This window comes from Colius striatus, unplaced genomic scaffold, assembly GCF_028858725.1.
Source record: "Colius striatus isolate bColStr4 unplaced genomic scaffold, bColStr4.1.hap1 scaffold_56, whole genome shotgun sequence".
NCBI lineage: Eukaryota > Metazoa > Chordata > Aves > Coliiformes > Coliidae > Colius > Colius striatus.
The window spans coordinates 823509-837732 of record NW_026908532.1 but is presented as its reverse complement, the minus strand read 5'-3'; the positions used below and the strand labels follow the sequence as shown (position 1 = coordinate 837732).

At 55.4% G+C, this 14224-nt stretch overlaps 1 protein-coding gene across 1 annotated transcript; it reads right to left on the bottom strand.

The window, feature by feature from the left end:
* Window positions 1-7967: 7967 nt before the first annotated feature.
* On the bottom strand, window positions 7968-12909 carry LOC133629518 (maestro heat-like repeat-containing protein family member 6). Its single transcript, XM_062020173.1, has 13 exons — window positions 12903-12909; window positions 11210-11348; window positions 10926-11076; window positions 10642-10829; window positions 10415-10552; window positions 9985-10099; window positions 9707-9844; window positions 9369-9539; window positions 9035-9235; window positions 8841-8942; window positions 8600-8660; window positions 8392-8448; window positions 7968-8134 (listed from the first exon to the last, which is right to left on the bottom strand). Exons 1-13 carry the CDS (start codon window positions 12907-12909, stop codon window positions 7968-7970), a joined length of 1635 nt encoding a protein of 544 aa, XP_061876157.1.
* Between the last annotated feature and the right edge of the window lie 1315 nt (window positions 12910-14224).

Here is a 14224-nt window from a genome sequence, read left to right as displayed (position 1 = left end):
AGGCAGATGACATCCACTGCTCTCCCCTCAGGTCACAGAGGATATTTTTCCCAGTTTCCTGCTCAGCCTCCATGTTCTAAATCTTCATCCCAAATAGCACTTGGCTCACAATGTCTGTGCTCTTGGACCCTGGCTTGCTGGATTTCTCTTAGTGATGTCATGTGTCTGTCTCCTCCCCAGAGCTGACCATTGCTCACCAAGTGGAAAAGGCACAAATGGAAAAGAACTTTGAAAAGCTGTATCTGTCTCTCAAGGTGAGCAGCTCCTTCACTGCCCAGTCCTTCCTCCCCTGGCTGTGGCGGCTGGAGGCAGCTCAGCAGCTTTGCAAAGAGCACTGGGGTCATCTCCCAGCCCAGAAATCACATCTGCCAATGACCAGAGCACCAGTTTTACAGCACTCGTGGCTTTTGCCCTGGTTGGACAGAGAGAGGCAACAGAGAAGAGGGACACAATTGGTTAAGACAACATGTTGCTCCTGTGCAGAGCTCTGAGAGGAAGCCAAAGCCTTTTAAAGTCCATGCCACTAACTCAGCCTTGCTTGTTGCCACGTTAGAAGCCCAGAGGGGTGAAGGAAGCAGGGCTGGGGGGATGTCCTGCCTCATGCAGGCTTTAGGGACTGCACCAATGGTCTCTTTCATGCCTGGGATAGAAGTGCCAGCTCTTTTAAGGAAGGACACGCTCGTTCTTCCCCAGCCCAAGGTGATGGGGGTGACTGAGCATTTCATGGTCTAGTGCCAAGGCAGGGTCAAGCGGCTGCTGGGATCTGGGGGTTCCCTGAGGCTTATCAAAACCTGCACGTTCAGGCAGCCTCATGTGATAACTACCACCCTGCAGGGGTCTTGTGTGAATGGCAGAGGGCTGAGAACATGGTTGGGATGCTCATTGGTGTGTGTCTGCCCTCCAGGACCAGATAGACACCCTCACCTTCCAGAACCAATCTCTTCAGGCCAAAGCAAACCGGTTTGAGGAGGCTCTGCAGAGGAGCTACAAGGAAAAACAGAAGGTAGATGGCAACTCAGACTATCCAGTCATCAAGATCTGTGTTTCTCAGGATGACTCACACCATGGGATTCAGTGGATAGCAACAGCCTCCTTATAGCCTGGGGACTTGTGGGCATGTCCCAGCTGAGACCCCAGGTCTTGAGCTCTGAGGAGGAGTCAGGAATAACCCTGAAACATCCCTCCCCCCTCCCAAAGCAAAGTTTTCTTTGAACTGGGGACACTTCCCTGTGTTCACAGCACAAACCCCATGGGCAGCTGTGTCAAGGATGACAACAGCAGGGTGAGCAAAGGGCTCAGGGAGTTTAGAGGTGAGAGGACTCCTTAGGGAAGGGGCAGAAACGTCTGCACCAGGCTTGGCCATGGGAAACAGGCAGCATGAGTCCCTCTCCACCTCTGCTGCAGTGGTTAATAGATGGGAAAGGACAAATGCTGTTGTGTCCCAGTGATGTTAATGCCAAGTGCCATCCAGGCAAGTCACTGGCATGACATATACTGGGAAAAATCCACAACAGCTTCAGTCAGTGACAATGTTTCCTCAGTGGAACTCAGAGCACATCTTTTGCCCATGAGTTGAACCCCAAAGTCCATGCACAAGCATAAAACACCTCGTGCAGCTCCCAAGTTATGAGGAGGAAGGGGGTTGCTGAGCAACGTGCCATCTTGTCCTTCTAGGAAGGGATCCATCTGTATCCAGACAAAGTGATGGTCTAGGAGAGACTATCAGAGTTCAGATGGGTTTGGAGGCACAGGTCCAAGTGGTTTTCACTTCACTGAGTCTCCAAACCACTGGGGACACCGAGGGAACTTTCTTTTATGGCTGAAGAGGGATTTATGGCTGACAACACCTTGGTGTGTTTTTTAGGCAACACGAGCTGAATATCTGCACTTGGAGAAAGATCTGGAGAGCTTAAAAGAGGTTCTGGAAATGAGACACTATCAAATTCTCCAAAAGGAGGCAATAATTATGGAGCTAAAGAAACAGGTGAGTTGTCACTTTCCTCCAGAGAAGACATCAGAGAGGTAATTACAGAATCACAGAATGGCAGCATTTCGAGGGAACCATTGGCCTTCCTGCCCACGAGGGCACGTGGTGTCAACGGCACAGAATGGAGCTGGAGGCCTGTGGCCAGTGGAGTTCCACAGGGATGGCTGAGCTGCCATTCAGCAGGATCTCGACCAGCTGCAGAGTTGGGCAGAGAGGAACCTGCTGAGGTTCAACAAGGACAAGGGCAGAGTCCTGCAGCTGGGGAGGAACAACCCCATGCACCAGCACAGGCTGGGGGTGAGCTGCTGGAGAGCAGCTCTGCAGAGAGAGACCTGGCAGTGCTGGTTGATAATAAACTGACCATGGGGGATAGAGTGGTGTGGTGGGCACCTGGCATCCAGCCAAGGTCCAACTACCACCCAGGTCAAGGGAGGTTCTGCTCCCCCTGAGCCTTGCCATAGCTGGAGAGGCCTCATCTGGAGTCCTGTGTCCAGTTCTGGGCTCCCCAGCTCCAGAGGGACAGGGAACTGCTGCAGAGAGGCCAGTGCTGGGCCACCAAGATGATCAGGGCACTGGAGCATCTTCCTCCTGAGGAGAGGCTGCAGGACCTGGGGCTGTTTACTCTGGAGGAGCCTGAGGGGGGAGCTCACTGATATTTATAAGTATATAAATAGTGGGTGTCAGGACTTTGTGGCAGCATTTTTTTGTGTTGCACCCAGTGCCAGGACAAGGGGTGATGGAAAGAAGCTGGGACCCAAAAATTCCATGAAACATAAGGAGAAACTGTTCCAGTGTGAGATGAGGCAGCCCTGGCCCAGGCTGCCCAGGGAGGGTGTGGAGGCTCCTTCCTTGGAGCTCCTTGACACTTGTTCCTGTGTGACCTTCTGCAGGGCCTTGGACTCGATGATCTCTAGAGGTCCCTTCCAACCCCCATCCTTCTGTGACTCTGTGATTCTAAAACAGCTCTGTGCTCCCCTGGGGTGGGCAGCCTTCTGCATCTCACCTTGGCATCCAGCTGAGGAGAACCAGTTGCTGCCTTTGATGCCCCTGATACATCTCCAGGGTGGACAGGATGGAACGAGCGTTGCCATTCTGCACCACAACTCCTTCAGGTCAAAGCCACTTCACCAAGCTGGATCTGCTGACAGAGCAGAAGGACTCACAGCACCTGCAGCGATGGCTGAGAGCAAGTTCTTGTGGGTCAAGTGCTGGTTTTCTTGTTGCAGGTTGAAGGATACCGCAAGTAGGAAGAAAAACTGTCCCTGTGCAACGCCAGGATAGCAACAGCAGAGCCAGGGCTGAGCAAAACATCCTCATCTCGTGCTGATGGTTGCAACCTGAGCTTGAAAGGAGACTACAGATCTGTCCTGGGCTTGGTGGGGATGGGATTAACTGGCAAGGCCATAAGAGCACCTCAGGACTGAGCATCAGGCACCTCTGCTGTTGTTAGAGCTGCTTTGTTCCTTCCTTGCCCTTGTCATTAAATCCTTATCTCAACCCACAAAGCTTCACCTTTTTGTCCTCCCCATTTTCCTGCAGGAGGTTTGGTTGTTGGCAGCTGAGTTACAACCCAACAGGGTCATGGACTGTTTGAAGTTGCTGCTTCCCAGCTTTGTTTTTGGCCTCTGTCCTGCAGCCTGGCCAACTCTTTGCTGCCTCTCTTTCTCTGCTCAGCTTGTTGTGCCTTTTCTCTCTATCCCTCTGCTCCCTGACCCAACATTTCCATCTCTCTGCAGGGCTGTTCATCCTTATTTTCCTTCAATTCTCCATCTCCCCGTGCTTTGCCTTCTCCATTTCTTTCTCTCCCCGCTTGTCAGGCTCCTCCCTGACAATCCTTGAGTCTTCCTTCCCCCCACTCATTCCCATCCTCATCCCACCGGGGAGAAGGGGACTGAGTGGAGGTTGGACTTAAACCACAACAGCAAACACCCCAAACAAACCTTAAATGAGTCATATCTGTAATGTTTCCACAGCTACTACAGAAAGGACAACCAAAAAGCACAAGGGTAAGAATACTCAAGGCAGGATGCTGTTTGAGCTCCAGCAGCCACATGGCCTTCCCCAGCTGCTCTGGAGGCCCCAGCACCCCTTGCTCTGATCCCCCAGCTCCAGTTGCCCACTCAGCTAGGGAAATAGGCAGAGTATAGTCTCCTCCAGCCCCAGAGCAGCCAGCCTTGCTGCCTGGATCTGCTGAGCTCTTCTGCCCTTACATCTGTTAGGATGTGCTCGGTTTCTGTTGCCAGCTTGGAGACTGAAGGGCTGGCATCTTTCATGCATTGAAGGACTGAAACAGAGAGGAGCAGAGGTGGACATGGGGGGAGAAGGAGCCACCATTGACCTCAGGCAGGGTGGGCAAACCTCTCCCGGGCCTGACTGGCTGAGGGCTGGTCTCTCCCTACCAGCCCTTGCCAGGAGGAAGGCAGTGCCCAACACTAGCAAAAAACACCCCTCCTGCACAAGCAGCTCTGTCCATGTCCTGTCTGTTCGCTGCCTGGGAGCTGTGTGTTGTGTCAGTGCCCCACAGAGAGCACAGACACGCTGAGGCACAGACAGTGCTGCTGGGTGGGGGAAATGAGCCCTCAGTGCCCTTGGCTGGCCATGGGGGGCTGAGAGCTTGAGCAAGGGCGAGACACGGAGTGGTGTGAGGGGGATCCCTCTGCTCTCAGCAGGGGCTGAGGCTGTGCAGGCTCACAGGGTGCTACCCTCACCCTCCGTCTCTAAAGGGGCAGGGACAGGGAGCTGGGCACTGGGCAGAGGGACAGTTCAGCTGCCCTGGCTCTGCTCTCACCCACAGCCCATCCTCTGGCCTCGCAGCCCTCGCTCTGAGCTCCCTGAGGGCAGCAGAAATGCTGAGGGCTCCTGACATCCAAGAACACTCCCCGTTGTGGTGATGGGAAGGAGCTGGACAAAGCCCAGAAGTGCCCCACGCCCAGAGGCAGCAGATGTCCAACAGCAGCTCCATCTGAACTGCTGGGACAGGTAGGAGGACAGATTGCCCTGGGAGTGCTCACTTAGAAGCTGGGGTCCTGGAAAAGACCAGCACAATGCTTTTCCAAACTGAGAAGGCGTGGGCTGAATGATCAGGCAGTGAGGAGTGTTGTTAATTGCTTGATGGGCAGAAGGCAGAGAGTGGTGATCCATGGGGCAGGGTGTAGTTGGAGGCCTGTGTCTAGTGGAGCCCCTCAGGGGTCGGTGCTGGCACCGGTGCTGTTCATTAGTGACTTGCTGAGGGAACAGAGGCACTGTCAGCAGGTCTGCTGGTGGTACTGAGCTGGGGGAGCAGCTGACACCCCAGAGGCTGTGCTGCCTTTCAAGGAGACCTGGACAGGCTGGAGAGTTGGGCTGGGAGAAATCTAATGAAATTCAACCAGGGCAAGTGTAGAGTCGTGCAGCTGGGAGAGAACAACCCCATGTAGCAGCAGAGGTATTAAGCATTCATTTGAATCACATAAGGATCAAACTGCAAGAATTACATACCACAGCTGATAGGGCCCTGTTACCTTAGCCAGGAGACCCTGGGACATGTACTCCTTAGGCTACTTTAGCTGTTACCTTAGTTATTACTAAAACCAAGGGACTGGTATCTTTTTTTGACCAATCCCTGTGATTTTGCAAGTTGTATGATAGTTGGGAACCAATCGACAGGAGCAACAGGACAAGGGGTGATGGGATGAAGCTGGAACACAAAAAGTTCCACTTAAATATAAGAACAAACTATGTCACTGTTGAGGTGAGGGAGCCCTGGCACAGGCTGCCCAGAGGGGCTGTGGAGGCTCCTTCCTTCGAGGTCTTGGAGACCCACCTATGCGACCTGATCTAGGTGAAGCTGCTTCTGCAGGGGGCTGTGGCTACATAATCTCTAAAGGTCCAACCCCCACCTTTGTGTGATTCTATGGTTCTGTGGTAAAGGGCAAAATGAAGAGATGGACATTTTATGCATGCTTTTGTTAGCAAATGTGATGCTTTTGTGTTGAGGTGTATAAAAGCCCTGAAAACTAGCAAGGGAGCACGTTTGGAGGAGCTGTCCCCCGTGTTTCCCTGTTCCACTCTGCATGGCATTAACACCATCTGTGCTCCCAAATGGAACACTAAGTTATAAGACTGTCTTGCAATTAATCTTGTTTTATAAGAGCGAGGGAAAGTGAGATAAAGTCCCATGTGCAGATCTGTTCTTTTATTTAAGAGAAAGCTCTGAATGGCAGAAAGACTCTGAGTGAACAAATTGGGTAATGTCACTCCCAGTAGACAAACAAAAGGTTCAAAACCGTTGCTCCTCATGCACTGCAGCAAAAATGTCTTAAATGTTTGACCCTTAAGGGGGGAGGGCTGTTCCTCTCTCACTTACCCACTCCCCAAAAGGAACCTGAACAGGGACCCAGCAACCTGACAAGGATACATCCCGGGGTGCTGCTTCAAGGGAGGGCTCCCAGCCCTGTCCAGATTGTAGTAATGTGGAAAAAGGAGGGCTCTGATACAGAACCCTCCTCATCAGTGTCCAAGAGAACTCAACGCTGCACTCATTGAATAACCATCTTAAAGACTCCCTTATCATCTAAAGTCAAAACAGTATGTAATTGCCCCATGAAGGCAAGGGGTTGGGCAGAGTGCACCAGGACACGTGAAAGTGCCTTTCTCACCTTCTCATTTAATTCTCTGAGACAAAAAATCAACTGACCCCTATAAGGAAACAAAAAAAACCAACATGGACATGGAATGTTTTTGTCTCTAGTTCAGAGAATGGAAAGAGCATCAAACAGGGCCCAAGAAAGGCCCAGGAGAAAGTGTCCCACTGGCTGAGGGAGGCACTGAGATGAGGGGATTTGCTGTTTGGGCTGTCTGCCTGGCTCTGGCTGCAGTCACGTGAGAGAAGATGACGCTAATTGATGTCAGGGTCATCCCTCTCTTGGCCTGGGTGTCTAACAGCTCCACTTTGGTTCTTGCCATCCCCTCCTCACAGCCTCAGCCTGAAGGCTGGATGATGTTGGCCAGATGGCCCCAGGCCCAGGGAGTGGTGGGGAATGGAGTGAGGTGCCCAGGAGGACCTCTCACTTTTTCCTGTAGCGTCCAGTGACAGGACAAGGGGTGATGAAGATGGAACACAAACGGTTCCATTGGGACAAGAGGAGAAACTCTTTCACCATGTGGCTGAGGGAGCCCTGGCCCAGGCTGCCCAGGGAGGGGGTGGAAGCTCCTTCTCGGGATGTTTCCAAACCCACCTGGACACGTTCCTGTGTGACCTGATTGAGGGGAACCTGCTGGAGCAGGGTGTTGCACCGGATGATCTTTCAAGGTCCCTTCCAAGCTGAGCCATTGTATGATTCTATGAATTCATGAAGATCAATCTGATTGTGTTTTTAGCCCATCTGCCTTGAGGCAGAGCCCTCAATGTGGAGGATGGGGCTTTTTTGGGTTGGCCAAAGGATAGTGAAGCCATCTGAAGTGAATGCACCATTTCTTTTCCACAGGTTCCACAAGGACATTTGCAATAGACCTTCAAAGGAACTCAAACCAGAACAATTTGCCTGCCTTTTTAATTAGTGACTCAGAGAACTGCAGAGTCCTGGAGGCTGGGATGAGAGTTTTCTCCCTGCTAGCTGCTACAGTGCTGTGTTTTGGGTTTATCCCAAAAGCAATGTTGCTGCCACAGGGATGTTTTGGTTATTGGTCAGGGCTTGCACAGCCTCAAACCCTTCTCTGCTGCACCCTCTACTCTGTCAGTGCACAGGGAGCAGGGCCAGCACAGCTCACCCCCAACTAGCCCAAAGGCTATCCCACACCATGGGACACGGTGCCCAGTGCAGGAGCTGTGGGGAACTGGTTGGAGGGCGGCTTGGCTGCTCAGGAACCAGTCAGCGGGTGCAGACCTCAAAGCTCAGTGCTCTTTGAGCTCCAGCAGCCACATGGCCTTTCCCAGCCGCTCGGGAGGCCCCAGCACCCCTTGCTCCCTACATCAGCCTTGCACACAGCTCCAGTTGCCCACTCAGCTACGGAAAATGGCAGAGTAAAGTCTCCTCCAGCCCCAGAGCAGCCGGCCTCGCCGCCTGGATCTGCCGAGCTCTTCTGCCCTTATATCTGTTAGGATGTGCTGGGTTTCTGTTGCCAGCTTGGAGACTGAAGGGCTGGCATCATCTTTCATGCACTGAAGGACTGAAACAGAGAGGAGCAGAGGTGAGATCAGAGCCTGGCTTCACCTCAGGAAGCCCTCCTGCCACAGCCACCCCCCCTCAGCTCCCCCCATGGCCCAGAGGCAGCAGGGAAGGTGCTGCCCACCAGCACCCCACGTGCCCCCGACATCTCTCTCTGCTCTGCCCACACTCTCTGCTCTCCCTGGCTGCAGCAGGGCTTGCAGCTCCCTGCCCAGGGCCTTTCCTTCTCCCTGCTGACACCCTCCTGCCCTCACTCACCATCATAGATGAACTCCAGGTTGTTCTGTTGATCCCCCATGTACCACCCGGCGAGCCCTGGGAACACACAAGGGTGACAGCTGCCCCACACCAGCCCCTCCAGCCCGGCCACATGCCCCCTTCTCCTTGGCAGGGCTGAGCCCAGGCTCTTCCCTCAGCTGGGGCCGAGCTGCAGTGGGGCAGGGAGGGACAAGGGGCTGCGTCTCACCCAGGAACCTGATGGCTGCCTCTCGCACAGACTCCTGTTTGCTCCGCAGGCATGGCATGACCTGCTGTGCGTACTGCACAGCTCTGCTGCTGCACTCTGAGAGCTGCAGAGGGAGAGGAGACAAAGGGTTGGTGCTGATTCTCCCCCTGGCTGTGTGGTCCCTGTGCCCAGGTCAGGCTGAGGCAGCGGGCAGGGGCACAGCTCTCGCAGGCTGGGTCTGAGGCTCAGGGGTCATCCCTACCAGGCACTCGCCCACAGCCTCTATCTGCTTCATCTCCAGCAGCTGGCTGAGCCTCCTCTTCTTGAGGAAAGCGGCAGCTTGGAGCAGGGTGACCCGAGAGGCCTGCAGGGACACAGAGAAGGGAGATGGTGGCGCTGCCCAGGGCACAGGGTGTGCGCCCTCTCGCCTGGGCAGAGCTCAGCTCCGTTCCTGACCGTGGGCACCTCCCACGGGGACACGGGCAGCTCACAGATCCTCACCTCTGCCACCTCCTGGCTCTCATCATGCAGGTGGCACAGCAGTTGCCCCAGGCTCTGCTGCACCTGCCCCTTCAGCAACCTCCTTTCCTTTTTGCTGACAGACACCATCACACGCTGGAAGAGCTGGAGGGAGAGCAGCTGCACGTGGCTGTTGTCCTGGAGGAAAGCAAGAGGACAAGAGCTCAGCACAGGCTGCTGCAGGCCAGCCTGGGCATGGCTCTGAAATAGCACAGAGCACAAAGTTTCCCGGCAGCAGCCAGTGCCTGTGGTGGGGGGCACAAAGCCTTACGTGGGTGAAGAGTGGCCAGAGCCTCTCAGCCAGCTCCAGAGCCAGCATGCTGCAAACTGGGATCATCATGTCCTGCAGTATCTGGATGATTGCAGCGAGTGCCATCCTGACCACCTCCCCATCTTCATCCTTCAGTAGCTCTGTGAGATGTCTGAGCCTTATTCTTAGCATCTGTATGGAACACAAACCTTCAAAGGCTGCACTGCACTACCATTCGGCCCTACGCTGCAGCCTCAGGGCCCAGAAGCCAAAGTCCTGCCCTGAAGGACCTGGGGAGCCCAGCCAAGCTTGAGCTGCCCCCAGCACCCCTCCCCCAGCCCCACGTGCCCCCTGCTCACATTCACATGTCTCTTGAAGAGGCTGATGAGGACTCTGAGCCCCAGGCGCCGGACCAGGCTGCACTTGCTCTGCAGGTAGCTCGGCATCAGCTCCATGATGTCTTCATCCCACACCCTCATGTCAGGGAAGGTCAGGAACTGAAGTACACCGAACAGTGATGGGGGTTGCCAGGCCAGCAGCACCCCAGCAGTGTGCAGGACTGGCTCCAGCCCACAGCACCAGGCATGGGCACCGTCCCAGGCAGCTGAGCCCCTGGGCTGTTCCTCGCCAGGCTCACCTTAGCCAGGAGCGCCAAGCTGGGGACATCCCAGTGCGGCTCCTTCCTGCGGAGCAGCTCCACCAGGCACTGACACAGCTGGGAACACAGCTTCTTGGATGCAGAGTGCAGCTCTCTGGACATGGGGGGAGAAGGAGCCACCGTTGACCTCAGGCAGGGTGGGCAAACCTCTCCCAGGCCTGACTGGCTGAGGGCTGGTCTCTCCCTACCAGCCCTTGCCAGGAGGAAGGTACTGCACAAGACCAGCAAAAAACACTCCTCCTGCCCCAAAGCCTTCCCTGATGAGGACACCCCGTTCCTGACCATGCAGCTGCTGTCCCGTAGCCTCGGTCTCTGGCCCTCGGTGCATCCTGCCTGGCCCTGGGACAGACCCCCCATCCTGTCTGCAGAGGGGAAATGGTGGGGAGAGCAGGGAGAAGGGGGCTCTCACCTGGCCAGCAGCCCCATTGCAGTGCAGCTGGTCTCATTGTTGAGCAGCTTTTCCCAGATAGCCTTTTTCTCGACTTTCAGGAACAGTTTCTTATAGCCCAGGTAGCAGAGCATTTCCTTCAGGACAGCCAGCACAAACCTGTGTGCAGAACAAAGCCCAGCTCACACGGGGAGCCCTGGCCCCAGCTGCAGGGCCATGGCAGGAGTGGCAGGACTGGGCTCTGGTACCTGTTTGGGGTACTGGGAAACTGGCCTTCCTGCTCACATCCCCTCCAGAAGGCATCGACCTCCTCATAGCGTTCTTCTGTGATGAAGAAAGTTTGAGAGAGAAGAGCCAGGAGGAAGCGGGGGAAAAGTTTCTTCAAGGTCACCTTGCACTGGGGAATCCAGAAGATCTCCAGCAGCGCCCTGGTTGCCTGCAGAAAACACCCCGAGACAGAGCTCAGCGCTGAGGCATCCCCATGGCAGAGCCCAAGCCCGAGCCCAAGCAGAGGCACAGCCCAGAAACTCACAGCCAGGGGAAAGATGACGACGTTCTCCCCATCAGACGTGGATGTGGTGTGCAGGGGCCAGTCCTCCAGCACGGACAGCAGATCCCACAGCACGTTACCTGCCCCAGGCCTGCTTGTGGACACCAGCTGTCTCCACAGGATCATAGTAGGTCTGCAGGGACAGAGATCAGTGAGACATGAGTGGAAAACTGATGTCCTGAAAGGCTCCATCTGCCTGGCAGCTCCGTGGGACGGGCTCTACAGCTGCTGAGCCCGGGGCTCTCAGGGCAGGAGGCTCCCGTTACCTGTGGCACCACGGGTCATTGTGCAGGATGGTCACCACCACATCCTGGGGATGATCCAGCACCAGCTCTGAAAGGCTTTTATCCACCCAGTGTCTAGCAGCTGCGTTGCTGTGCTGCTCCTCTTCTGACTGGTCCCAGTCTGGATGGGGCAAAGAGCCAGCTCAGGCAGAGCTGAGGGGAACACAAGCCAGCCCTGCGCTCCCCAGGCAGGGCCAGCCCTGGCGCAGGGGCTGCTGGGGACGCTGACCCACATGTCCGGCACTACTCTGGGGCTGGGGGTGCCCAGGGGATGAAGCCCAGCCATGGGGAACATGGGGATGCCCACAGGGAATGGGCCAGGGCCCAGGCAGCTGCAGCCACTCACCTGCCTGCAGTGACGGGACCTCCTGCACCTCTTGGGGCTGCTCTGCTGCAGCAGCCCCAGACACTTCATCCTCCTCCTCTCCCAGCCAGGACAGGCTGGGGGGTGTCTCTGCCATGCTGCTGAGGCCCTGCCTCGAGGGCTGCCCCGCAGGGCTGGGAGACACTGGGCAAAGCACCACGGGCACGGCTCAGTGGGGAACGAGGGGTCTGCACAGGGGCTCCTGGCAGCCACACTCTGCCCTGTCCTGTCTTGTTGCCTGCTCCAGGCACTGTGGGGTGGGCAGGGCAAGCCAGCGCTACACCATGTCAGAGAGCCGAGGGCTTTGTGACACGCTGCCACCGCCCGTGGGGCCCCGTTTCCCCCTCACACCCTTCCCAGCCCAGCCCAGCCCAGAGGAGAATCACAGCATGGCAGGGGTTGGGAGGGACCTGTAGAGCCAATCCAGTGCAATCTACCTGCAGAAGCAGCTTCCCCTGGATCAGGGGCTACAGGAACATGTCCAGGTGGGTCTTCTCCAAGGAAGAAGCCTCCACACCCTCCCTGGGCAGCCTGGGCCAGGGCTGCCTCATCTCACACTGAAACAGTTTCTCCTTATGTTTCATGGAATTTTTGGGTCCCAGCTTCTTTCCATCACCCCTTGTCCTGGCACTGGGTGCAACACAAAAAAATGCTGCCACAAAGTCCTGACACCCACTATTTATATACTTATAAATGTCAATAAGATCCCCCCTCAGGCTCCTCCAGACTAAACAGCCCCAGGTCCTACAGCCTCTCCTCAGAAGGAAGATGCTCCAGTGCCCTGATCATCTTGGTGAGCCTGCACTGGCCTCTCTGCAGCAGTTCCCTGTCCCTCTGGAGCTGGGGAGCCCAGAACTGGACACAGGACTCCAGATGAGGCCTCTCCAGCTATGGCAAGGCACAGGGGGAGCAGAACCTCCCTTGACCTGGCTGGTAGTTGGACCTTGGCTGGATGCCAGGTGCTCACCACACCACTCTATCCCCCATGGTCAGTTTATTGTCAACCAGCACTGCCAGGTCTCTCTCCTGGAGCTGCTCTCCAGCAGGTCACCCCCAGCCTGACCTGTGATGGGCTTGTTCCTCCCCAGCTGCAGGACTCTGCCCTTGGTGACCGTCCTGAGGCTCCTCTCTGCCCAACTCTCCAAGTGGTTGAGATGCTGCTGAATGGCAGCACAGCCTTCTGCTTCACGTTCCTTCGAATCCTTCAGTTCATCTCCCCTTGATTTGTCCACATTCCATTCCCCATGAGCCCAAGTACAAAGGGAAAACAGAGTCCTCTTTCATCTTCTGCCCATACAGGGTCCCTCACACGGGACATGGTCCTCAGGGAATATCTCTGGCGTGGATTCTTCACCACGGTTGTGGTTTCTGCAGACACAGGGTCCCTCCCTAGGGACACAGCCTCTTCTGGGCACAGGTTTAATGAGCTGCTTTGTCCTGGGTTCCTCCCCACAGTTACAGCTCCTGGGAATATTGGGTCCCTCCCTTGGGACAGGGTCTGCTCTGGGCACAATCACTGCCCCTGGCGTGGGCTCTGTAACAAAGGGAGTCACGGCCCTTGGCACGGGATCTTTAGCAAAATGAGTCTCTGCCGCTGATGTGGCGTCTTTAACAAAATGCCAACACATCTCAGCTTCACCAGAGCTCTGCACACAATGCAGGGCAGTCTCTGCTCCAGCACACCTCTTTGCTCACTCACCTTGGAGTCCACATGGTTGTTCCTCTCACTCTTCCCACTACTTGCTCCACCAGCAGCCAGAAAAGAAGGGACAGAACAAGAAGGAAGAGGAAGAAGCCTTCTCTTCTGGCTTCTTCTTAAAAGAGTGATGGTGGAGGTGTCTCATTGGCTCAGCCCCAGCAGTGGGTCTGGCTCAGAGCTGGGGAGAGTTCCAGGCAACTACTTATAGGAGCCCCTTCCCCCATACCAGAAATGGCATCATGTCAAACCATGACAGCATCCCTGTGCATGCAGTGGGGGGCTTACAGGAGTCCTTGATGGGCACTTGGGGAATTAACTCCCCACTCCTTTTTCCCTTTCCTGGTCACGAGTCTTTTGAGGACAATTTCTCCTCCTTGGATGTTTCCCAACTCTCTTGCCCTCAGTGCATCAGGTAAGCCAACTCTCATGAAAGCAGGCTGGGTTAAGACATGCTCCAGGTCTCTCTGAGAAGAGAACTTGACAAATGAACAGACCCACAGTCAAAGGGCATCTCTTTCTGATGCTCCCTTAGCTGTGAAAAACACACAACATCACTAATGAGCTTCAGCTTCTGTAGTGGGTCTGGGACGGTAGTGATTTTCCACAGCAGCTCCTGCAGTGCTGTGCTTACTGTTGATATCAATATTATGACTACCGCTCGCACAGCATCAGGGCTGTCCCTCCAGCATTCCTTCCCCCACCTTCACCAATAGCTGTGAGTGGGCATGATCTTGGGAGGGACTATGGCCAGGACAGCTGACCCAGGCTGACCAAGGACATATTCCATACCATATGACGTCAGCTCAGTAATATAAACTGGGGGAGAGGAGCAGGAAGGGGAGGCGAGATTCATTTCTGGCCTTCCCAAAGCAACCGCTACGCGTACCGCAGCCCTGCTTCTCGGGAGGTGGCCGGACATCGCTGCTGATGGGAA

Coding starts and splice junctions, on each gene's coding strand:
- LOC133629518 (XM_062020173.1), bottom strand. Junction 9,845..9,984: donor GCTTGGCGCTCCTGGCTAAG/GTGAGCCTGGCG, acceptor GGTGTACTTCAG/TTCCTGACCTTCCCTGACAT. Junction 8,449..8,599: donor GGCAGCCATCAGGTTCCTGG/GTGAGACGCAGC, acceptor GTGTGTTCCCAG/GGCTCGCCGGGTGGTACATG.